At 45.1% G+C, this 25,751-nt stretch overlaps 1 protein-coding gene across 6 annotated transcripts in view; it reads left to right on the plus strand.

Annotated features, from left to right (window-relative positions):
- The window catches only part of LPAR1 (lysophosphatidic acid receptor 1), a 123,519-nt gene that overhangs the window by 51,416 nt on the left and 46,352 nt on the right, over window positions 1–25,751 (plus strand). For all 6 annotated transcript variants that reach the window (XM_090038838.1, XM_090038836.1, XM_090038840.1 and 3 more), the window contains one exon: window positions 10,771–11,518. In XM_090038838.1, coding sequence (XP_089894964.1) covers window positions 10,771–11,518 — 748 coding nt within the window. The remainder of the gene's footprint in view (window positions 1–10,770; window positions 11,519–25,751) is intronic.

The raw sequence follows: 25,751 nt of genomic DNA on the forward strand, positions 1-25,751 counted from the left end.
TGGATGGTGAATTCCAGCAAGCGATGATCGCTATCACCCAGGTGGTCAAGAACATGGAGGCCCCTTACCAGGTCGTTGCCTGTGGCCAGGACCAGGTCCAACAGGGCATTTTGTCTGGTAGGACTGTGCACCTCCTGAATTAAGTGGAGTTCCTGTATCTCGGCCAGGAACCTCCTGGAATGGTCTGACCTGGCTAACTGTTCCTCCCAGCAGATATCCGGGTAATTTAAATCACCCATGACAACTACATCCCTTGCCTTAAGTGCCTCTGCAAGCTGACCTGAAAATTCCTGGTTCAGCTCCTCCCCTTGGTTGGGGGTCTGTAGTAGACCCCCACCGTTAGATCCCTCTCCCCATGGCCCCCTTGTATCTTGACCCAGAGCACTTCAGCTTGCCCCTCCTCTGACCCCATTCTGCTGGCAGAGGATGTGAATTGCTCTTTGACATAGAGCGCCACACCCCCACCTTTCCTTCCTTCTCTATCTTGCCTGTAAAGCCTATAGCCCCTAATGCTAACTGCCCAGTCATGGGGTGAATCCCACCATGTTTCTGTAAGCCCTATTATGTCTGGGTCTGAACTGGCTATTCCGAGGGCAAGTTCCTCCTGTTTATTCCCCATACTACGAGCATTGGTATATAGGCATTTAAAGCCTTGCCTAGCTGCATGTGCCACCCCCCGATTTGGGAGACTGTCCAGACCCCTGTTTCTTACCTGGGCGCTCCTTCCATTTGTCACCTGTCTTGCTCGGGTGGTGTCTCCTCATCTTCCTGTTTCCCCCTTGCCTGGCGAGGCTAGTTTTAAAGCTTGCTGTTACGAGATCAGCCAACCTGGAAAAGAAGACACGCTTGCCTTTAGGAGAGAGGTGAAGCCCATCCCACCCCAGCAAGTTCTCCGCCCGAAAGCATGGGTCATTATCTAGGAACCCAAGGCCTGCCTGGCGGCACCAACTGCATAAGCACCGGTTGACCTCGCCAATGCAGGCCCCGTGTCACCGTCCCTACCTACTCACTGGAAGAAGAGAGGATAATACCACCTGCACCCCCGTCTCCTTAAGCTTGTCCCCCAGAGACTTGAAATCCTTCATAATGCAGTCAGGGTTGTCCCTGGCCGCATCATTCGTCCCCATGTGGATGACAACCATGGGGTACTGGTCTGCAGGTTGGATGTAGGCCGGGATCCTGTCCGTGATGTCCCTAACCCGAGCCCAGGCATGAAGCAGACCTCTAGCATCATGGGGTCAGGCTGGCAGATGGGACCTTCCATTCCTCGTAGGATGGACTCTCCGCTGATGAGGACCTGGTGTTTCTTCCTGCTGGTGTTCGCTGTCTGCCCATGCTTTGTCATGTGGGGAGTGGTTTTGTCCCCGTCAGAGCCAATTTCTCTGTCTTTCTCCATCACAGCTGCCAGGGCATCAGACCTGTTCCCCAGGTGAACCTGGGGAGCTTCCATCACTTTAGGCCTAGCAGCTCTGGATTTGGACACCTTCTGGCACTCCTGCGTTGGATACGTCTCCTGTGGGGGCTGTACAGGCCTGCAGAGAACAGAAATAGGCATCAATTTCATCCTCTGCATCCCTGATCCCCCTCAGTCTGCTCACCTCAGCTTGGAGCTCCCTGACCTGCTCCTCCAGGGCCCTAAGCCATGCACAGGAGGGACAGGCAAGGGGACCATCAGGGCCCACCCTCCTCAGGACCACACTGAGCCCCCCCACCACAGATGGGGGGCAAGGGGCGACCGACCCCTCTGTGAACTCTGTCTGGGTGGAAGCCTCAGAAGAGCTCATGGCAGGCAGCAGCACAGCACCCGGGCAGGACCTCTGGCAGCCATGCTCCGCGTCTGCACCATGTCTGCAGAGCTGAGCCTGTTGCTTTTGCTCACTGGAGGTGCCGCTCTGAGCAGCTACCTCGTGCCCGCCTTACGCGAACGCCGGTGCAAACGCTGGTGTGCCCTTACACAGCGTGCAGCTCCCTGTCGGGCGAGCTAAGAGGGTTCCGGAGGGCTTCCCCTCCGGATCCGCCTCAGCTGTGCTGTACCCTCTGCCCCACTTACCTTAGGGTGAAATCAGCTGTTGCTGCCCCCACCGCTGTCTCCTCCGCAGCTGCTGCCTTCACCACCAATTATTTATTTATTTATTTATTTATATCACTGTTTTTTATCCATCCTGAAACAAACCAGGGATTGGATTGCACAGCACTAAAGGGTCTTGATGGGTCAGTGGGGTAGGCTCAGGAAATGACTGTGACTTTAAATACTCTGAAACTGCTCTTTTTAAACATGCTGCACAAGGCAGTGCAGTAGCATTGGAACCAATACTTGCACTTCCAGAAAACACAAATGGCTTCCCTTTCCCTGTCTGGCTGAACAGTTAGAAGAAACCTGATTTTCATTTCATTTGTCTTCCAATAGTTCTTCAGAATATAGACATCTGAACCTCCTTTACAGGAGGGCTAGGGCCCTGAAAATCAAAGACATATAAACCTTGTCAGAGGGAAGCTAAATAAAAGTTTATTTATATCCTGACCCAGCAAGTAAGGATTCCAGACCTGTTAACTTTTTGAATATATGCATTTTTACTGAGTTGCATCTTGTGTGAGCAGGCCTAACTTTGTGGTTAGAGCTTGGTTTCTGTTTTTAATACCTCACCTGACACACTTTCATACATTCTGAACCGGTAATGATCATTCAGTAGACAAGATTAAAGCTAGCTTCTTATTCTGACTATAAGTCTTTTTTATATCCAAATGACAAGTATCCAACAGATCAGGGGTAGACAACCCCCAGCATGGGTGCCAGAGCATGGCACGCAAAGGCATTTTGCTTGGCATGTGTGCAGTGATGACCCATAGGGCACCAGTGCACCCGTGACCGGCCACTCTTGCCGCTTAGGTGACAGGTAGGCAGGGCAGGCAGGAGTACCAGTGCCCCCCCCCACAAAAAAAGTGCCAGTTGGGGAATGCGGCCACTTCCAGAAGCGGCCACAGTGATTGGCCGTGGGAGACTCACTCTGCCCCCCCCCAAGTCACTGACTAGTCACTGCGGGGGGACACATGCCCCCCCTGACTAAGGCAGCACCAGTTGCCCATGCATATGTGCCTTGGGGCGGGCAGTGGGGAAGGAGCTAGGGCTGCACTGCCACAGCAAGGTTCAGGCCCCTCATGACTCCCCCACTATTTGCCCATGGCATGTCGACATCTTCCATATCGAGGTTGCAGGCGTTTCTGGCACTCTGCCCAAAAATATTGCCAACACCTGCAGCAGTTTCAGATTCTTTACATGTTGGTGTCCCAGGATGGAAGTCTTCCTGAAAGCCTGGAAATGTCAAAAAATAGTTTTATAATAATCACAAAGTCTTAGGGAAGGGCTGTTTTATTTTATGCTAACTTCTCTTCTTGATATTTTTCCCAGCCATCCAGGTTTTTCATTTCACATTATTGTCTTGGCCTACCAATTCCAACTTTGTTTTGTAGTTGATAGACTTGCCTACAGTAAAGTTGTTGGTTTTTTTGTGCTTTTGAAAAGAGAGCTGGGGCCAATGATGTGGGGCACTAGCCAGACATGACTAAAACATACTTTCAACCTTAATTCCTTTTTACTGACCTTGTTTGTTTGGATAGTAAATTGCAAGCTACTCTGTTTGTCTGCCTTGGAAAGATGAAGGTCTGTATCTAGGTATTTTGGACCTAATACTTAGTCTGTTCAGCCCTCTTTTATGAGAGAGTTGCTTTAAAAGTGAGAGCACCAGTCTTCCTGCTTCTCATTCTTTTTTAAACCCTCAGAGCTATTTTTATATTTTCTTTGTAATAACTTTACATGAATAAGCAGTAAGAAAGGTCAACGCCCTTTGGTTTTATAGGCAATCTGTGGAGGTCATAATCATAGCTTCCAACAGGAACAGACTCTTACGAATTATACCTTCCTGTAGTAAAACTATTTCATTTTCCATAGTCACTGATGACTGTTGAGTTGTCTTGGTACACTTATATCTAGGTGCATAAAAAACTCCTTCACAGTATGAATTGTTCAGTCTACAAGGTTGCATTAATGTACTCCATAATAATTAGAGCTTTTACTGGACCTAACTTACAGTAACCACAGTATTCATTTCAAAAGCATCTTAAAGATATTAGTCCCAATTTCCAGTTACAGTAGGAGCCTATCTCGTTTTGCTCTGACATTGTAAAAGGATTTTACGTTGCATGTAAATGTAGACTGAATTCATTGCCTGTTTTCATGGCTGAGAAGCAGCTAAAAAGCAGCTCTGGCCACACCCCCTGCATCAGGAGTGGCCAGGAGGGTGGAAAGCTGGGCAGACCCCAGCTGGAGTCCCTGTGCCAGTGGGAGAGAAGAGGGATGGGGATTTAATCCCCCTTCTTTCCCCACTTTGCCTGAGGTGCTGCCCGGGCTGGTGTCTGGCCACATCCCCCCCATGGGACAAACCTGGTAAGGGCTGCTTCCCCCTTCCTCCTCCAGGCACACCCTGGCTGGGGCCCCTTCAGGCCAGGGTAGGGGTTTAAACCCCTTCCCAATCATACTCAGCAGTGTCTGTACCCCCACCCCACTCAGCCTCCCTTCAATCTTGTAGCTGCTGCCAAAGAGAAGGAAGGGGTAGCTTTAGCTCCCCTTGACTTCTAGCCTGAGCCACTGCAGGCATGTGGCTACATTTCTGAAATCAAAAGCGAATGTCTGTTCACTTGCAAATTGGTTCAGTCTACACAGGTTAGACTAGGCTGCAAAGATTGAATCAATTCAGGCTCCTGCTTTTTGAATGTCTATACTTAGCCTAACAGATGAGATAATAACATCAATTATTGCTCCTGCTGTTTTGTTTTGTGTGTGTGGCTTGTTTTTTTAAATAGGGAAGTTGATGATTATATTACTCATAAGGACAGGCTGAATTTAATAAATTAAATTGTAGTGCTTAGTTTCTGAATTGATTGCATCTCTAGCATCTTGTTGTGGTTATAGATATGTTCTAAAGCAGGAGCTGGGAAGTTTAGTAGGAGGGGAGCAGTGGCAATTAATACAGCCATCCTCCCCCACTGCCAATTCCCCAAACCCCAAGCCCTGCTTGGCCAGATCAGTGCTGGTCCATGACCCATTTTCCCCATTTGGCTGCATTGGGGCTGGGCCACACCCCCTCCCTTTTCCCCCAACTCCATGGGCCTAAGTTGGGGCTGCATCAAACCCCTTCCCCCCTTTCTACCCCCATGGGGCCAGGTTAAGCTTTCTTTACATGTGGGGCTGGGCTGCCCCTGCACTCCCCTCTGCTTGACCTGATTAGACCACACCATGCCCACTGTAGACTCTGGATCCAGACCACTGGCTGCATCCAGCCAGTGGATGGATGGACTGGGCGCTGCCCATCTGCCCTGCCATGGAGCACCCCTGTTCTAAAATCTTAATAGTTTTGCTTTTACAAATTTAACTCAAAATAGAATTTTTCTCTTTCCCTTCACACTCCTTCTCCAGGAACTATGCCATTGAGAATTAAATCAGCTTGATAAGATTAACATAGAACTTCAGGTTTGCCCTACTTCTGTTCCATGTTTCACTTGTCTCGTGTTTTCTAATTTAGACTGTCTTCTTCAAGTTTTCTAAAGAGATATATTTCATACAGACCTTTACAATTTGGTTTGTTGGATCCTCTCTTGAGATTATCTGTGAAATGGCTGAGGTAGATCTTAGGGCCTTGAACATCTGTTTTAACTGTGCTATGAAACACAGAGAGTGAAACTTCAGGAAATTAAAATATAAACTTCCTTGCCCCTTTTCCTAGAGGGGCAAGAACAGGGGCTGGCCAGCCTGTTTTCTTACACCATTTTAAGTTAACCCCTTATTTGTCTAGAAATGTACCATATTCCATTAATGCTTTGGCATAAGCTGTTACAGTGTTAAAAATTGCTGCATACTCTTGGGACTCTCTGCTTCAATAGCTGGGTACTTAAAAAAACTTCTCTAAAGATTTCTGCTGGAATGGGAAACTCTGATCAGCTGCAAGCTCCCTTTTTGAACTTTGTCACAAAAACATGCCTGATTACAATCACAGATGTGCCTGTTAGAGAAGTCTCTTAGAACTCCAGCAGCGGCCATGAATCAATTACCCTCTTCCTTCTCAAGAGCAAACACCTGCATGGCTGACATATGGAAATGCCTTTCTTTCCCATGAGATGGAAGGTACAAAACTCTCCAGGTATTCTAGGTTTTAGACTGGAATCCACTGCAAAATTTTCCTTCAAAGCTCCTTGAAAGAGCAGTTTATAGAGGAATGTATTCTATTGTCCTACAGATAAAATATTGCCTTCAACAGGCGGGCATTGTTAGGATGCTCAAGTCTTACAGTATTTTTGAATTTCACAAATCATATTTACACATATTCTAAATTTATAGAAAGCCAGTGACCAAACAAGTACTAAATAAGCAACGCGCTTACCAGTGAAACAAATTACATGTATTGGTTCATTACAGATATCTGTAGTTTTACCCTAATTTGCCTGGGGGTGTATGTAACAGGGATGTTGTGTTATAACTAGGAATCTGCCCTATTCACGATTTTACCTTTTTCAAGGAAACCATGATAAAAAGTAGTTTCCGCTAAAAATTTTAGTGCCAATAGAGATTTTTGGAGGCCGATACTGATAGCTGATATTTAAGGATCTGATGCAGCTGTCTCCAGGTGGTAAGTCCAGTGTGGTGGAAGGGGTTTGGGGGCAGATCAATGTCCCCCGCAGTGAGGGAGGGAGGGGACAGGGACTACCAGACGGGGATGGGGCGTGGGATGGAGGTACAGCTTCTGGGAGGGAGATGCAGTTCTTGCCGCTGCTTGCACCATGGGAGGGCGGGGGGGATGATTCCCAAATCTATCCAGGGTGGGGCATGGCGGGCTGCAGCTGGGACTGCATGGAGCTCTTCTGAAGCCACTCCAAATTTTGCCACTGCTCTGCTCCCAGCCCCACACCTCCAGGCGCAGCCCTGCTTCATGTTCTGTCTCCACCCGTGTGCCAGGAAGAGCTGGGCCTGTGCCAGGCAGCTGGCAGCAGTGGTGGGAGTGGAGCTGCAGTGAAATTTGGGGTGGCTACAGCCCACTCCCAGCACTGCTGGTACCCACTCTGCAGCTGTTCTGGTGCTGTACAGGGCTCTTCTCAGTGGGGGTGGGCAAGGAGCAGATGTTGGTAGGGGGCTGCTGCCACCCCAAATTTTGCTTCAGCTTCATTCCCATCAGTGCCACCAGCTGCCCGGTGCAGCCTTCACTCTTCTCGGCTTTAGGGTGGAGGCAGGACATGGAGCTGGGCTGCTCCTGGTGAGACGGGACTGGGAGCAGAGTGGCGGCGAAAAATGGCACCTACTCCAAGCCCAGCTCCTGCCAAGAAAAGCCCCACGCAGCCCCAGCTGCAGCCTGTGCAAATCCAGGGGGCACCCCCCCGCCCTCTCAGAGTGCAAGCAGTGGCAAGAGCCACTGTCCCATGAGCCACACTTCAATCACATGCGCCTGCCTCCCCTCCCTCAACATAGGGGGCGTTGATTTGCCCCCCCCTTCCCTTTCCCTCTCCCCCTCCCCTTCTGACTTACCAGCTGGAGGCAGTTCTCCACACTGCCAGCTGTGCTTCATGTTGTGCTGTGGCTGCATGCAGCATGGGCATTTATTGGCCAAATTATTGGCCCTATTGCACCGATATCCAATACAGCAAATTTTGTTTATATTGGTACCTATCCAATATTGGACCGATGTATCAGTGTACATCTAGTTTCTGCAAACGCTGTGAAAATGGTAATCCCACGATTCTGACATAGAATTGCCAGGAAAAAAAACCCTAAAAATCAAATGCTGCCTCTCCAGTGAGTGCTAACAGTTCTCGGAGCCACTGCAGCCTGGCCTCACAGACTGTGGGATGTGGGGGGGAGCCCCCAGTGTGAAGGGGAGCAGCAACATTTAGGGCTAACCTGTTTTCTTTACATGTTGCAGAGAAGCAACCGTAAAGAAGTCATTCATAGCATGGATGAGCACTGTCTGAAACAGAGAAATTCTGTCCATTCAACTTTTTTCCTGGCCCATTTGTGACTGCTCCTAGTTCTAGGGCATTAGTTATGCTGAAGATGCAGGCTTATGCAAGATTGGTAAAACTGTCTTCCTTTATGGAGAAAAAAAAATAAAATTGCAATTTTTCATAATTTTTAACTGTTATAGCAAATGCCTTGTTCACTACTTCATCACTTTCACCAGCTGACACCAGTTATTATACTGGTGAAATTCCAGAGTACAGTATAGTCGGTGGAGTTCTGCAGGCACAAAAAAGTGCACTAAAGTGGAAAGTCAGACTCACTGGGCGTGTACACACATGCAGGCACGTACACTTGCAGCAGCTCAAATACAAGGCTTGCAAATTTGAGCTGGGGCGTTTTGCCTCAGTGCATGTGCCTGGACATGCACTTTGGTGTGGCGCAAGTTGTGCCACTTGAGGCAAATTAACCTTGCCTGGCTCCTCTTGCAGCCAAGGAGAGCTAGAGCCTTGGGCCAGCACCTGTGCAATGTAAAAAGCTTCCCTGTCCTGTCCCCATCAGTACAAAAGCTGCCCTGGCAAGTAGCTCAGGAGCTTCTGGGGCCAATTTGTACCTGGGGACACTACCCCTTGTGCCAGCTGGACTGCTGAAGCAGCTCTGAGAGTTCCTATTACCCACTGCAGCAATCTGGCAGTGGGGGTTGCTGTCTGGCTGTTACCTGCTGCCAGAGACCATCTGAGCAGGGTGCAGAGCCCAGGGCAAATTGGCCTTTGCAGGGCCCCATCCCTGGCCGCAAGGAAGCCAGCGGCAGACTCGGCAGCGGCGGGCAGAGAGGGTGCTGAGCAGCTAGATGCGAAGCCAGTGGCTGCACGGATTCACTGTGGCCACTCTGCTGGGTTCCATGGAGCCCCCCAAAGTACAGGGCCTGGTGCAGTTGCCCTGATTCGTGTCCCCCCAGAGACGGCCAAGCCTGCTGCACACCTGCCGGACCTGGATGGGGACTGCACAGCCACTAGAGGCATCTGCCTCTCTGGGCCAGCTGCCAGTGGGCTGTGGCTGCAGAGTTGGTCTTTGGACAGCACTGCTGCCTGACACCTGCCCTGCTACTGCCCCATCACGCAGGTGTGGCCCGGGTCGGCAGGGTGCTGTGTGGCTCCACGCAGTTAGGCAGCTGGGGCTGCTGTGGCTGTCACCCGGGGCCCAACACCGCTCAGCCTGAGCAGTCCCAGCTGCCTGACTGTCTCTGTGGACGACCCGGGCTTCTGGTTGCCCCAGGGCACAGTCCATGGTCCTGCCCTGCTTTTTTTGCTCGAGGTATTTTTTTGACCCCTGGATATCCAGGGGTCTAATTTTGCCCAAGCACTGCAAATCTGCAGCGGGGGAACATTTTTTTTGTTCCCACACATGCCTCCTGCAGCATTCCAAAGGGCTTTGAGATGCTGCTAGAGGCATGTGCCTGCTCATCTGGATGTGCCCACTGAGTGCATGTACAAGTGCTTTTTTGTCTTGTCTCTCTTGTTAAGCCTCACTAGCTAGTGCAGGGACATTAGTATATAAACAAATAAAGTATACATCCCATGAAGTTTTGCCTTTGGGAAATGTATCTTGAGTAACTAATGATGTCATGTTAAGAGAGCTAGCAAGTGAAGAAAGGAAAGGAATGCCTGAGGCTTGTAAGGCAAAATTTGTAAGGTCCCAAGGTACTGATGGTGTCTTTGTGTGTGTTTATATCTCTTGCTCTTTACCTGTATCAAGTTGTAGGGTTTTTTTGTTTCTGGTCCTTTGGAGCTGTGGCGTACATAAAGGTATTTAGGACAGTTGTTGGTTGTACAGATGCTTTTGCTTCTGGGGGACTGGACATGATGACCCAAGAGGTTCCTTTAGGCCTGTGCTGTATTAGGCAGTGGAAGAGTGTGAGATTGGTTTGCTGAGTTCATAAAGGTATGCAGTACTATGGTTGGTATGGCACCACATTCATTTTTATTCCCTATGTTCTTCCTCTCATCCCAAATTAAATAGTCTATTTCACCAGTAGAGTAGGATTTTACTTTTTTTAGGCACAGTTCTGACCAAGAGTAGGCTCAGTAACCTGAACGGACTAAAATCAAGATAAAGAAAGCTAGTAGAAACAACACTCCTGTATATTGTTATATTTATTGTTTTATTTTCGAAGCATGTATTACTATATAGAATTTGGAATAAGTGTCTTTGCTCAGGAATCTACAATCCAAGACCTTTTATCACAGTGAACCAATTAATTATTTTTAGGAAGGAACAATGATGAAGTAATGCCTGGGCTGAATGTTTACCACACTGACAGTGGTAGAATTCACTGAGTGGCTCACCAAAGGAGAAAAAGTTAACTTGAGGCCGTCTAATTGTGTGCATCAGGAGCACAGATAGGGCACTTAAAATCTCTTATGTATTATATGAAGTGTTGTTTGTATTAAACATGGTTTATTTTTCAGCAGGTTCATATGGCTTAGTAGGCTTGTACAATTTCTGTGTAATTTTCAACTACCTTGGAAAACATTCTACCTGTACAGACAGTAATAAGCACTTTTAGCTGCTTCTAATCTGAAAGTCATTTCTAAGCACTGTAAGGAAAACTAATGTGATCTTGTTGTGGAATGTTGTTAAATAAATTTGAAGAATATTTTTTCCTTTGTTTCCATTTTGCTTTGTTTTCATTCACACCTTATCTACAGAAGTAATCTTATGGTTTGTTTAAATGCTTCCATTCTGATTTATATTTTTCTTTTTTTCCTTTTCAGTCCACAGCCATGAGTGAACCACAGTGCTACTACAATGAAACCATTGCCTTCTTTTATAATCAAAGTGGAAAATACCTAGCCACTGAATGGAACCCTGTTAGCAAGCTTGTGATGGGACTGGGGATTACCGTCTGTATCTTCATAATGTTGGCCAATCTCTTAGTTATGGTGGCTATTTATGTCAACCGTCGTTTCCACTTTCCTATTTATTACTTAATGGCAAACTTAGCTGCTGCGGACTTCTTTGCAGGACTGGCCTACTTTTACCTAATGTTTAACACAGGACCCAACACTAGAAGATTGACTGTAAGCACCTGGCTACTTCGTCAAGGTCTCATAGACACTAGCCTGACAGCCTCTGTAGCCAATTTGTTGGCCATTGCTATTGAGAGGCATATCACCGTCTTCCGCATGCAACTGCACACTCGAATGAGCAACCGACGAGTGGTGGTAGTAATTGTTGTCATCTGGACTATGGCCATTGTAATGGGTGCCATACCAAGTGTAGGCTGGAACTGTATCTGTGATATCACTCACTGCTCTAACATGGCACCACTCTACAGTGACTCTTATTTGGTCTTCTGGGCTATTTTCAATTTGGTCACTTTTGTCGTGATGGTGGTCCTCTATGCTCATATCTTTGGGTACGTCCGCCAAAGGACTATGAGGATGTCCAGACACAGTTCTGGGCCTCGCAGAAATCGGGACACCATGATGAGTCTCCTGAAGACTGTGGTCATTGTGCTTGGTGAGTGTTTGCTTTAGCAAAAATTATTCCTCTTGTTTCTAGGGGGGTAACTTTTATAACATTTTTAGGTAATGGAATATAAATGTTGGACCTTTTCATCAATCTGGTGTAAGAGTGTGTATCTTACTTAGTAAGAAGTGTGGGAGGAAAACCCCTACATGTTTATAATACTCATGGAATTATTGTTTCAGGAAGTCATGTCTGTCTTAGTCATTCAAAATTGTAATATCTATTCCAGTCAGTATTTTTAAGGGGGAATTTTTTAGGGGGTGTTGGAAAACAAGGGCCTTGAGAGATGATGATAATTTCCTTAATGCAGAAAAGGCCCCATGTTGTGAAACAGTTTCATTTTTTGATTTCATGTTCTGTTATGACCCGCCTGGTACAGACTCACCTTAAAAGCACTTAGTCCCCTGCACTGCTTTCTAACGAGCTCTTTCCATTTGGTAGTACTGAATAAGGTAAGTGTTCACATTCTTGTTGATGGAGAGAATTCACCTTCTTATAGGCATGTTAAGAAAGACCAGGTATCAACTACTTGACTAATTAATGGGGTTTCCTGTTTCACACTTAGTTTATTGACATGAATTAGTAGGTATTATCACCTCTAACCAAGCGCTGATGAATCATTTAATGAGAAAATGTGAGGTTGTGGCTTAGGTGCATGAATGCAAACATGCAAGTATGCATGTGCCAACATGGAGATCTGCTCTTCAGACAAATATTAGCTAATGTGCCATAACAAAGACAAGGTAGACATTGGCATAATCCCAGCAGCTATATTTATCTGGTAACTTGTATCATTATGAGGTTTTTGCTTCTTTCTTTAGGAAAAAAATCTTTCTGAATTTTTAGCATGGAATGATAACGTGGGTAAACCCTTCCTGAGTTAAGGGATTATCTGCTACGTGGGCTGAGGTAGGTTCAAGAAGAATACTACTTTCTTGATTTCCCAATTCAAAAGGCTGATGAAGTTAGGGCCACAAAGAATCCTGCCTTTTAGGACGTTAATCCATATTTTCCCTTTCAGATGAACTAATGCTCTTTCATACTGGATGGTAGTTCAGTAGTTTCTCTCATTTGTTTAAATGGATGCATCTTTTAAACCAGAAAGATAGTGATCGTTTCAAAACAGTGGTAAAAATGATTTTTAAAAAACCACAATATATCTTGATGCCAGTTATGTGTTGGAACCAAGGTTATCTAACTAAAAGTTAGTGGAAATCTTACACGTTTCAGCTCAACTAGTGGAAATTATACAAAAGATCTGAGTAGTGGATACATCATGACCATAATAGCAAAAATACACTGAGAATATAAACCAAGAGACCTGTTCTCCTAGGTTGTTGCTGAAAACATTAGGAAGAACTTGATAGTAGATAGCATTAGGCATGGTAATTTAATGTCACTATTGTTATCTTGAAACTCCTTGTTAGGGTGTTTTGAAGAATAATTACCGTATTTACTCAAATGGAAGATGACCCTGGTTATAAGACAACCCCTCAATAGTTAGGCTCTCTATGTAGAAAATATAAACGTGTTATACTTTTCCAGGTATAGCATCTAATTATTGTAGATTTGATTTGAATTTGTTTGCTTCCTACTGCTACAGCAGGGAAAATAAATCTGAAGGATCAGGTAGCCCTCTGCTCTGCTTTCCCCCCAACATTTTTCCCTTGGCAGCCCCCTGCCCCTCCCCTTACTGTCAAACCCTGTTCTCCCTAAGCACGTGGAAGTAAAGAGCAAATTCAAAAACGGTAACCTTGACATTAAATACGGCTGTAGCAATTTGCATATAGTACCCATAAACTTGGTTCATTCAGAATTGATGCATGTTACAACTGCAATTTTAGTACAGGTGTTTCATAAACACACTTTTGAGCAGCATTTTGGCATGTACTTGTATCTAGAATAAGCTGTGCATGTTATTAGTCCTGGAACTATATGGTCTTCATCGATTTGACCAAAGCCTTCAGTTCTGTTAACCATAAGGCTGTATGGAAGACCTTGTTGAAGTTTGGCTGTCCGGGGAAATTTATCACCCTGCTAAGACTCCTTCATGACCTGATGACTGCCTTCATCCTATGCAGTGGGCTCCACTATGGAGCCCTTTGCCATTTGAACTGGTATCAAGTAGGGCTACATGATCGCACCAATTTTGTTTTCCATTTTTCTTGAGGTCAAGATGCTCATCCATGATTGATTGCCACATTGCATCAGCATCCAATACAGGATAGATAGAAACTGTTTCAATCTCTCCTGCCTCCATGTCAAAATGAAAGTTACTTCAGCTTCAATTGTGGAATGTCAGTATATCGATGATTGTGCTGTCATTGCACATCTGAAGAAGAACCTACAAATGGCCCTTAACTGCTTCTCTCAAGCATACCAGTGCTTGGGATTGACCCTCAACATCAGAAAAACAAAGGTGCTTCACCAGCCTGCTCTGAGCCAGTTAATGCCCCTGGCAAAGATCCTCATTGACAGACAGGAGCTGGAAAATGTTGAACACTTTGTATGCCTTGGCAACCATCTCTTAAAGAAGGCCAACATCAACAAGGTGGTCCAGTATAGGATCTGATGTATCAGTCCCGCCTTCGGAAAATTGTATTATCGTGTGTTCAATGATCACAACATCAGGACTGGAACAAAGATGCTATTATATAAGGCTGTGATAATCCCAACTCTTCTCTACAGCTGTGACCTACAGGGAGTACCTGAAATCCTGGAATGCCTTCACCAGGGCTGTTCCTAGCAGGGGGTGAATTGGGACAACCACCACAGACCCTGCACTTCAGGTGGCCCTGTGGAGCTGGGAGGAGCAGTGGCTCTGCATCCAGCTGCTCACTCCTCCCCCGTCCTTTGCCATCGCTGCCGCTGCCACCAACAGTGGCAGCAGCTTCTTGTAGTCCAGGATTGGAGCAGAGGCAGGGTCCCACATGGGCTGATTTGCCCTGGGCACTGCACCCCACTCGATTTGCCTCTGGCCTTTACCATGCTAATACCACCAGCATAGAAGCGTTGATTATTCAACATCAGCTGTGGTCGACAGGGTACTGTGTGTATGCTTAATGCATGTTTACCAAAACAATTGATATACTCCCTTCCCAGCCAAAGACATAGGACATGTGGGAGCCAGAGGAAATGCTTTAAGGCCACCTTCAAGGCTAATGCTAAGACGTGTGACATTGGCATCACAAATTGGGGAAAAAAACTAGCTCACGACAGGGCTATATGGTGACACCTTGTGAGAGAAGGTACATCTTACTTGAAGGAAAATGATCTCACTCTGGAGGCAGAAAAATGACAAAACACAGAAGGAAAGAAAACAAGACTGAGAAATCCACAGTTCAATCCTCTCTTTAACCACCACCTGTGGTGTTTGCCAGAAAGTCTGAAGCCTTAGGATCAGCTTTATTAGCTATCAGTAAACTCATTTACAACCCTTTATTTGACCCCTGGGAGTGATCATGCTCAGCCATGAGAGATCACTGATGACACCAATATCTAGTATTAATTTATGCATGGTATTAGTCCTAAGCCAAAAGTCTCATGATTCATCATATAGTTCACTGGGCTGGGCCCCACCAGTCAACAGTATTTCAAGCCATGGTGAGCCATAACATTGCATGCAGTTCACCCAGAATCCCTCTGTTGCTCCCTCTCAGCCTGGCACATATGATTAGTCTGGACCCACCCTCCATGGTGATCCCACAGCTCACCACTGCACAGTAAGTGTGTATACTCCAGATATCCCTCCACTAATTAGTGTCCACTCATGACTGGAACTTGATGTTCTTGGCGTGAGTCCTGGGATGCTTAAAAATTTATGTGCAGATGAGGTGCAGGGCAGCCTGGTCTGGCATCACTTCTTGGAGAGCGGGACAACACTAATCATATGCAGCAGGTTGAGTGGGAGTGTGACAGGGATTCTGGGTGGACTGTTTGCAATGTCATGGCTCACAATGGCTGGAACAAGAGTCAGCAATGAGAGGGATTGCACTTAATGGGCACTAGCATATGTCTTATCTAGATGGGCTGTACTAACCTATCTTTGTGATAAGTTCCCATTGGTATATCAAATATGGACATTTTGACATGAAGGGGAGGGTCAGGGCTGGCTCTGGCCCTCCTGGTGCTGGCCTGGTACTGTAGTACCTCCAGGCCCAGGGCCAATTTCCTGAAGAGAAAATAGCCACCCATTTCTTAAGGGCCAAAAAAAAAAAAGGGTTTCTATCATTTTCTTGGCCTTTTGGCTAAGATCAAGTGATCAGCAAGGAGACTGATCAATACCTTAAGGGCAGAAAAAGAGATTAATGGAGTGTTGGGATGACAGGAGTGGAGGGGGGAACCCAAAGCCCAAAACGATGACAATGGTGGCTGATAACCAGAGGACCATACATCGACTGGGACAAGGAAGAGATCAGAGAGGAAGAGGAGGAGAAGTAGTGGAGGAAAAAAGATGAGACACGCTTGTTTCCCTAAACCAGCAGAGGATTTGATGGGAGGGGTGGAGAGTTTCAGAAGGTTACAGAGGTAATATATTTTCAGGGGTTTCTTTCTGAAGAAAAAAAGAGTTCTGTAAGGAGTTCTTTTGTGGAAAGCTGATGTATATTGTTTGAGGGTTTAATATATGTACTTGAATGTTTTTGGATATGTAATTGTTTTTGCAATGTGAAACTTTGGATGCTTAATATGTGAAGCTTTGTAAGTGTTGGGTGTAAGTGTGCGCACGTCATAATTTTTTTGTTAAAAGAAAAAAAGATTCCCAGCAACATATTTGCCCAATGTGAGCCATGTGTTTTATAGTCATGCTCAGCGTTGGCTGCATTTAACCAACTTCATAGCTGGTTGTCATTGCTGAGCGCATGCTGCTTTTGACAGCAGTTTAATGAGAGATAATGTATTGAGTAGGATTTCTTTGTATGCAGTTATAAGATGAGGGGCTTTTTTCCCCATACCATTTGGAGTGTGGGGAGCCTCATTTTGTATTTGAGTAAATACAGTATCAGGGCTGCAGCCAGCATATGTTTATGGTTTCCTGCAAAATTTGAACAAGCTCAAAGCACTTGACATTACTGGCAGTGTTGATCACCATTGGGTGATGTCCACAATGTTCTCTGTAGGCACTCAGTATCAGTGTAGAAAATGCTTCCTGGGAGATCTTTAGAGAACCGTTAAGGAATGTGGTTCTTGGTGTGTTTTGCACTTTTTTTTGTATAGTATCTGTTCTATTGTTTGGTGACCACAAAGCCAAAAAGAAGTAACTCCTCTGAGCAACATATCATCTTGGGAACTCACTGTGGCTGGATAGGGAGTCAAATAGTAGGGTAATGAAGTAAGGGACTGGCTGTCTACATGAAAGAGAAGAGCAGCCCTGGTGGCACATCCTAGGATTTATTTACAAGTTCTGTGAATCTTCATGGTTCAGGGTATTAAGCTGCGTGACAACTGGGGATAGGGAGCAGGCCTGAGTGAAGCAGCTAGTATTCAATTCGGATTAGGCCGATTCAGGGGACAGTGATTCGATTTGGTGATTAGAATTGCTGTCCCAAATTGATTCAGCCGAATCTCTGAATCACCCAGGGCAGGCCCATCCTCTTCCCGCTCTTCCAGCCTGGCAGTGGCTGCCCTGCCTGCACCAGCTCCTGGCACTTCGGAACCAAAAAAAAACAAAACCCAAGTCACTGGGTGCTGCAGGGCAGGGGGGTAATCCCTGCTGCCTGTGTCATGTGGGGGGCTGTGCATGAGCCCCCTGAAGCCCTGAGGTCACTGTAGGAGTGGTGAGGCCTGTGGTTTTTCTTGTTTTTTTTCTTTAAGGGCCAGAGCTGGGGCGGGCGGGGCAGCCATGGCAGGGGCTGGGGGAGCAGGCAGGGAGTGTGGAGGGGGGTCTGGGGAAGCAGGCAGGAGATGGGGTCTGGCAGGGGTCCCCCCATGGTCCCCTCCCCCCTCCTCCAGGCCCCCTACTTACTGGCTCCGAGTCCAGTTCCAGCTCCCTGCTGCAGCTGGCAGGGGCTGTCTGAATCATCGAAGCTCTCTGAATCTTCTGTAAAGTTTTGGAGACCTTTGAATTGATTTGGACCTTTTTATTGGTCCCCGATTCAGTTTGGATTTGGAGATTCGGTCATCGAGTCACGTCGAATCTCCCGTGAATCGAATCAGCAGCCAAAGCTTCTCACAGCCCTAAATAGAGAGGATCCATTCTCTGGCATCTGTTTGGCTACACCTTGGGTCTGCTGCAATTCATTTTGGATAAGCTGATGTTTGTCACTATGGAAAACAGGTTACCTATTTCAGTACATGGCCAGTCTCTTCCAGCAATTCTCATCTCCCAGAGCCACTAAAAATCAACATTCACCAGCCTTTGCCTGATGCTTATATACAGCTATTGCCATCTATACAATGGAAATGGTTTGCTAATCTCTTGTCCCACTGTGTGGTGGTCTTGGGCAAATGTTGCTTTAATGGTTCTGACCACTGTAAATTTGTTACTTTTCATTTGAATAATAAAAATAAGTATTTGAGGAAATCATTTAAATGTGGGTATCTAAAAGCTAGCCAAGAAGGTTCCAATTCAGCAAACTGTTTGAGCACATGCTTAAATCCCACTGGGACTTAAGTGATTTGCTAGTTCATGGACTTAAATACATTACATGGTTTTTCATTAGCTCTCAATGCCTTGCAGACTTCATGGACATTGTCTCTGAAAAGCTGTGCATTGTTCTAGGTGTCAGATGTGGATTTCATTTCCAATTGGGTTGGAAAATGTGGCCCTCCAGACACATTTTTTAATAGTAGCTTTCAGATTTGCCTCTAGTTCTCTGACAAGGTTTCTCTCAGTATTGTTTTGTTGTCCTGTAGTAATGGTGATCCCTAAGCAATGGAGTTGGGTTCCTTCACTGTAAAGAGTGTGTGACTAATAGAGATAAAAGTTTTTAGCTGGGCTTTCCAATGAAAATGCAAAGTGGAGCTTCTTACAACTTTATTCTGTTGAGCCCCAGCATGGGGTTGACTATATGATTGAGCCTGTTGAATAGATGAGTAACATCATCATCTCTCCCTCCTACAGGCAAGGATACTTGCAAGTCTGGTTTAAAATGTTCATGCAAGAAAAGTTTGATTACAGCTAAGTTGCTTTTAGATGTTTTTCTACATAGCCAACCCACAAGGATACTGTAGGGAAACTCTCTGGATGGATTTCCCAGCCTTAGAAAAAAGACAGGATAAGATATAGTTTTCGGACCTGTGTAGAAAAGCTGACTGAATGTTTATCTCGTGCTACCTGACTTTCCAAATAAGCTGTCACACTCAGCATTGGTTTACTTTACACACAGTAATACAGAGAAAGAGAACTCAGGCTTTCTTGGTGGTCTAGCTGTCAGTACCGGGGCCTGAAGCAACATCTGAGACAAAGTTCAGTCTCTCACTGAAAGGGGAGGCGAAAAGATGTGTTTCACTGTATTCTCAAAAGTGCCTTGCTTCTGTAATAGTTTCCTCCACTGACTTCAGAACGACGAGCCAGTCCTCTTAGCTGGAGAGCTAGATGTGCTTTGGAGTGAGGAGAGAGTAGGCACTGTGAGGGTCAGAATGAAAAAAATGGGTAGGAAATTCTGAAGGAATCCTCAAATGTAAACCAGGAAACTTGCAAATAGATAGGTAGTTAGCCTTGTTGGTCTGAAGTCAGGCAGGAAGCAAAGAGATCTTATGTTGATGCATTTTTAAAGGGCCTTTAATAAAGTTCTGTCAATCCATAAATAACCACTTCATAATTCAGACAACAAGGAATGCTTTCACTTGGCTTCTGTGCTTACATAGACCAGTCTTTCCAAAGTTAGCCCATGTTAGTTATAGTCAGATGGGGAAAAAAAACCCACCAGTGAACATTCAAAAATACGTATTTTTTGTACATCCCCACTGCGCTTCTAAGGGGCAGAGGGGATAAACACACAATCTTCTTTATCCAACCCACTAGTACTAATACTCTCTGCCATCCTTGCATCAAACTGATTTGCTCCAAGAAAAAAAGAGCTGCTTCCCGCCCCCCCCCCCAAAAAAAACCCCTCTTCTGATGCCTCTGCTGTCAGCATGTGTGAGGTGGAATCCAATCAAGTTTCCAATAAGAGGACTCATTGTTCAGCTAATGACTAAGATGGCTTGAAGCTCTGGCTGGAGCGGTCGGGAGCTGGCACACCATGTCATCCCACAGAGCTGCCGGGATGTTGAATCCTGGGACCAAGTCAAGGCAGAAAACAGATTTTTTCCCCCCTGCTTTTCATGCCCTTTTGTTTTTTTCCTTGAGTAAAATATTTTAAACAGAAGGAAGTGATTTCATAGTTGGACCCTTTCTTTTAACAAGGCTTCTTTTGAAATCTGTAATATAACAAGAACATAAAGCTCTTTCTCCATAACATGCCTTTTTGCTCTGGGGCTTATGTAGAATTGATTTGTATAGCACACACAGCCATAAAATTGGGCCTTAGTTAGGCTGCAACTCATCTTGTACTGAAAACATTTCATAATTCCAGCGTATTATGTTAAACAGAGTAGAACGGGGAATTTGCAGAAACATAGAGGAAGCTCTGAAGTGACATTCCTCCTCCTGCTCCCCTTGCTTTTTATTTAACTGTATTTTTTTTAATACTCTCTTTAGGATGAATACAAGCCAGTTTAGGCGAGTGAGGAATTGTAATACAGCTCTTATTAGAATTCACTTTACTTTGCTAAATGCAGGATTGACAGGGCTGTGTATTTGGATGTTTCAAATAACCACAAAAAAGGGGTCGTTAATCTCTTGGGTTCCTACCTATAGAGTAAGAACACCTTGCATCAATGGGCATTGAAGAATGTTAAATGTTTACGGCAGAAACTGACTCTGATACCTACTGTGGACATACAGCTGACTGATGTAGGCCCTCAGAGGTCGAGAGAGGCCTGGGCCACTTCCATTTTTTGAAGTTCCCAGTATATTAAAAAAATATTAATTCATAGTGCACTACAGGTGATGTGGCCTGGTAATGGGACACAAGTTTAAAGTTGTATGATGAACGTCTTCTTCTTTCAATCCTGTCAGTGTATCTCTGTGTCTGTATGTATAACCCCATTTGGAGATAACATCAAAAGTCTAAATTTGAGGCCCTCCATGAATGAGAGGCCCAGGCCAAATGGCTGTCCTGGCCCCCCCTGTGATAGGCCCTGGACTGATGTGTGCAGTCTCACTGGAGACTATTTGAATGGTGAGCTGGTATTGCCAATTTGCTTTTGAAGGACTATGTCAGTGGGGCTGTTCACAGTAGTAAACATAACACCTGGTAACCAGAAATTACAGAACGGGGCCCTTATATTTCAAATTGAAATAAGAGCAACAATTCTCAAATGGTAGAAGCATGTTAACATTGTGCATGGTTAAGCTAAACATACACTAATTCTTTCCTTTGTAGTCCCCTCTGTGCCAAGGCTTTGTCAACATTATTTAACCAAAATTAAGGTTTACACATATAAAACCTAAACATAATATAAATAAATTAACAGAGTGGCTGCTCTCTGTGATTGAGGCTGAGCAAACAATGAGCTCCTGATTGTTTATTCCTGGACTTCCTTAGGAATTGGGGGAGTTACACAGTGGTCTTTTCAGCAGTGTAAGAGGAGTGCTGGATGAGTGTGACTGGTTTTATTTAATCCGCTAGACTTTGAAATAGAAATAAGCATGGGTTTAAAAGGAATTTTAGTTGTTCCACTTTGCTGTAGAAGAGTTGCATTCCATGCAAAGCCAGTCTCTTCTTATGTCAATGAGGAATAAATACAATGAAAACATCTGGAAGTCAATTGGAAACATCTGGAATGGTGGAACTACTTAATGGCATCTTTTTTCCCTGCTATAGTTATTAATTGCATAAGAGATTTTTTTTCTTTTTTAGCTGACTGAGGCTTTTCTAATATGACTAGGGTAGCAAATTATACTGATATACAGCAGACAATAACTAAAATAATGCATAGACTTCTTCAGAGCCTACTTCATCTTTTTCCCTTCACTTTTCTTCGTTAAAGAAAAGGAGCAGGGGGGTCACCTATGTTTCAGCATACGCAACAGTCAGATGGCTAAAGGAAATACCATGTATTATCCGCAAGTTGTACCTTTTCCAGGTGACTATCTGATATGCAGCATCACATGCTAGGATGAAAACCCGCCAAACCACAACCTCACTGCAATTGACAAGCAGTCTATATCACAACTTTTTCTGTTCTTGTCCCTCTTGTATTAGATATATTTTTTTAAGCAGGGGTCTCAAACTCCCTTAGTCCCCTCAGCCAGATCAATACCACAGGCCTCCTCATGGGCCAGACCCACACCAAGGGTCTGCTCTGCTGGCACTGGAAAATAAAGTTGTCGCTTTTGCACTGTGAGTGAATGTTTACTTTTTCAAGGACTATCAAGTCAGTGACATACAACTGAATCAGCTTTCAGGTAAGTGAACTTAGGAGCTGAGGTGAAGGTGATATTGTCTAGACAGAGTTTGGTTATGGCTTTGGTGAAACTCTGGCAGACCTTCCTTGCCAATAAAAAGTTATTTTGGCAGTCCAAAGCAAACACCAACTTGTAGTAGTGCAATGCATCAGTAACAGGATCTTTTAGTAAAGCGGGGATTTAACTTGGCAGTTTGTGACTGAATATTGATGTCTTCACCTATTCATCCTCACCTATTCATCCTGTCCCTGTAAAGCTTTGTTGACATTGAGAGCAATGAAGCCTTTAAATCATTTTCCATGAGATCAGTAAAAATTGGTATATTTTCCTGGCTCATCAGCATCATTCCATTTAGCAGGCATAACCTGAATTGGTGCATAGTTAGGTTTTTTTTCCCTTCCATAATATTAGTGGAGAAAATGGCTGTATGTAAAAGTGGGAGAGAAAGGGGAGGCAGCTTGGTTTCTTACAGTTGTTCTCCAAAAAGGAATCGGGAGCTTTAAAGACTGGGATGCTACTGCTCTCAAAGGCAGTATAGACTCCTGTAAGTTTGCTGGGCTCATTCACCAGCCTTGCATCACAGTAATTCTTCTTGTACGTTGATACAGCCTTGTTCTTCCTTTAGGACTGAAAACTCTGAGACTGGCATAAGCAATGTGAGTCTGACTGTTCAATTCTAAAACAGAAGGTGCTGTATATAATTCCCTAATGTTTTTACATAAGTATATTTTAAAGTGTGCAGCCTATGAATCTGGCCTACCATCAAGAGAACTGGGAAGCTGCAAATGTTACTCAAAATTCTAAACTGAACAGATTGAATATATTTCATGAAGATAACTTAAGTGATATGTATTCATACATAGAAAAACGAGTTTGCAACAAATACTGTGAAAACTTTAGTTCTAAACAAATGATGTGGTACAGGTTCTTAACTTTTACAGGATACTATCAAACATACCACGTCAATGAAGAGATGAAATCAAATGTTACACTTTAAGATTTTCTGGATTTTAGAAATGTTTGTGAGGTCTGATTTTTCAGCTTGTTAGAAGAGGTGTAATTTCTTGCAAGCTCTTTTAAGAGCAACTATGACTTGGGAATACTAATACATCTAATAAATCTTAATGGGGAAAAATAGATAGCATCTCTAACCTTTTGCTAAAGAGACTATAACTGCTGTTTCCATACTGAGGCCTTGTTACACATTGCACTGCAAGTTGCACAAAAGCTGATTGGTGTTAGTGTTGGTTCAAGTTTGAAGCAGTCACATATTTGGGCCAGCCAGGGGCTAGAGGACTGAAGGGTAAGAATCTTTTCCCCCTCTCTCCTTCCCCTGCTTACTTGTGGCTGCCTATGCTGTTTATCCCAGAGGAGCAGGTAGGGAAGGGTTAACCTGCATGCCTGGCCCATGCTGCCATGGGCTGCTGCTATTCTCCAGGCTGAGCCCAGCCCAGAGAGCAAAAGCAGCAGCAGCCAGGCACACAAATTAACCCTTTCTTACCTGCTCCCTTGGGACAGACAGCATGGGCAGCCACAAAGGGGGGCAGGGGGAGGTCAGTGAGCAGGGATCTTAGCTGCTAGGGAGGGTGGAGTGGGGGCCATGGGCCCAATCTGGGCCACTGAGGGAGGGGAGTCAGGGTGTTTACATTAAGCTGTAGCCTAGGGTGGCTATACCTTTGTGTAACATGGACTGGGTAACACAGCTCAAAGATAATTCTGCCCTGGAGTGGCATAACTTTGATCTGCCTAACGAGTGCATAAAGCTAGTTTCAGGTGTTAATGTGTGGAGAGTGTGGATAATCCAGGTGTTAAGAGCTCCAGGAGCCACTCAAAATTACTGTGTAACAAGGCCCTTAGTTAAGAGAGGTAGCCATGTTAGTCTGAAGCCAAGTAGAAGGCAGGGTAGATCTGCATATTTATAAACTCAATCAGAGGTGTATAGCATAAGCTTTTGTGAGCAGAGAGTTTACACCAGTATCTGATGAAATCTAAAAAAAGTGCATATCTATCCTCTCCTTTATATTAGTCAACACAGTCAGCCTCAGAGCTAAGTCTCTTAATACTTAAATGCTGGTTGGCTGGCAAGGATGATACATGAATAAAGATGGACTTTGTCATTTCCCTTCTGAAAATAATAGAGATTAATCTGCTAAAATGATGCTGTGACCACTATGGGTGACTTTGGACATAGGCACTAACTTTGGTTTTTGCTGGGAGTGCTGCTCTTTTTTTGTGTTCCCATGCCAAGCCCTGCACATGCCCAGAAGAAGTAGTGTATTACTTCAGTCTGGCTCACTTGACATGGCTCTTGGGTGCTGAACATCTGCTAATTTTTTTGGTGGGTGCTTGAGCCCCGGAGCACCCACAGAGTCAGCACCTATGACTGGACTCCACAATAGCTCTTCAAATCAGCTCTTGTAGCTAAAGCGACTAATTTCAACTTCAAATTTAGAAAATACGGTCACAAATCCATTTTCAAACCCCCAGATCTGGCCTTGTGTTCTGTGAGTTTTATTTTTTTAATTCACTGCTTTTTTCCTCTGTTTCTACCATTGAAAACTCTTACCTGCACAAATCAAACTGATATAACTTCATTAAACAACTTTTCTTTGACACATTCTACACATCCCTCTTAGAGTCATGGCTTCACTGTCATGAAACCTTGTTGAAATTTACCCCTCCCCAGACTTAATAACAACTGAGGTTTATTTGTATTTAGAGTGCTTTGAAAATATGGTTTAACAAACTTCTATCACTCCCTAAAGCAGGCATGTGCCATATTATTTTTAAAAGGGGAACATCTCTTTGGTATATTCAGCTTTATCGTGGGGGTGAAAATGGTGCCTTGTTTGTAAAAGACTTTGCTTATATTTGGTTCAGATTATTACATTGTGTTGGGAGAAATATATAGAAGGGAGAATGAAACCTCTTGGTAACAAGTGCTTGGTAAAGAATCCTGGAATAGTACCTTATATGGGCTGTCCCTGTAGCTTTCCAAACACTTAACCAAAATTAAACAGATTTTGAGACTGATTCTTTTCCAAAAGTGCACTGGGAGTTGAATATTAACTTCCATTGATATTGATAATGAGAATAGCAGTGCTGTCCAACTGGGCCCTGGAAGGGTTAGCCTCTAGTCTGTTTGCTCCCACTCAGCCATCACTGTCCCCTGCTGCCATTGTTTTTGCAGTGGTTGCTGGGTACTTTGGGCTTCCTGGCCTCTGGCTTCTACTTCCTGCTCCCCTCCTGGGGGCAGGAGGAAGGGGTGGTACAGAGGAAGAGGGCCAAGGTACCTGTGTTGCAGAGGAGGGGTTTGGGCTGCTAGTGCTGTGTGAGAAAAAAGAAGGAGCTATGTTGCCTGCAGTGCAGGTTGGCATGTGGCTGAGAGCGAAGGGGGCGGTGCTGTGAGTACAAATAGGAGAGTCAGGGCCACAGCCTGGGAGGAGGGGGAGTCAGGCGGCAGCATGGTGTGCATAGCTGGGGGGAGGGGGCAAGTGGCATGCACAGTTGGGAGTAGGGTTGCCAGCCCTCCCAGATTGGCCAGGAGTCTACTGGAATCAGCATCGATCTCCCAGTGACTATTGAAAGCAATCCAGGAGGTTGATATTGTGAATGGGTTGAACAATACAATTAACGATATCACATCATGTTGGGGGAGGGGAATCTCCTGGAATAGCTTCAGTTAGTTGGCAACCCTAGTTGGGAGGGGCAAGGCATTGAGCTGCCCTTGTAGCTGGGGAGAGCCTGGGAGGGTCTCAGTCTCTGGCATGC

The sequence above is a fragment of the Crocodylus siamensis genome, chromosome 3, assembly GCF_052110815.1.
Source record: "Crocodylus siamensis isolate JL-2025a chromosome 3, ASM5211081v1, whole genome shotgun sequence".
Classification (NCBI taxonomy): Eukaryota; Metazoa; Chordata; order Crocodylia; family Crocodylidae; genus Crocodylus; species Crocodylus siamensis.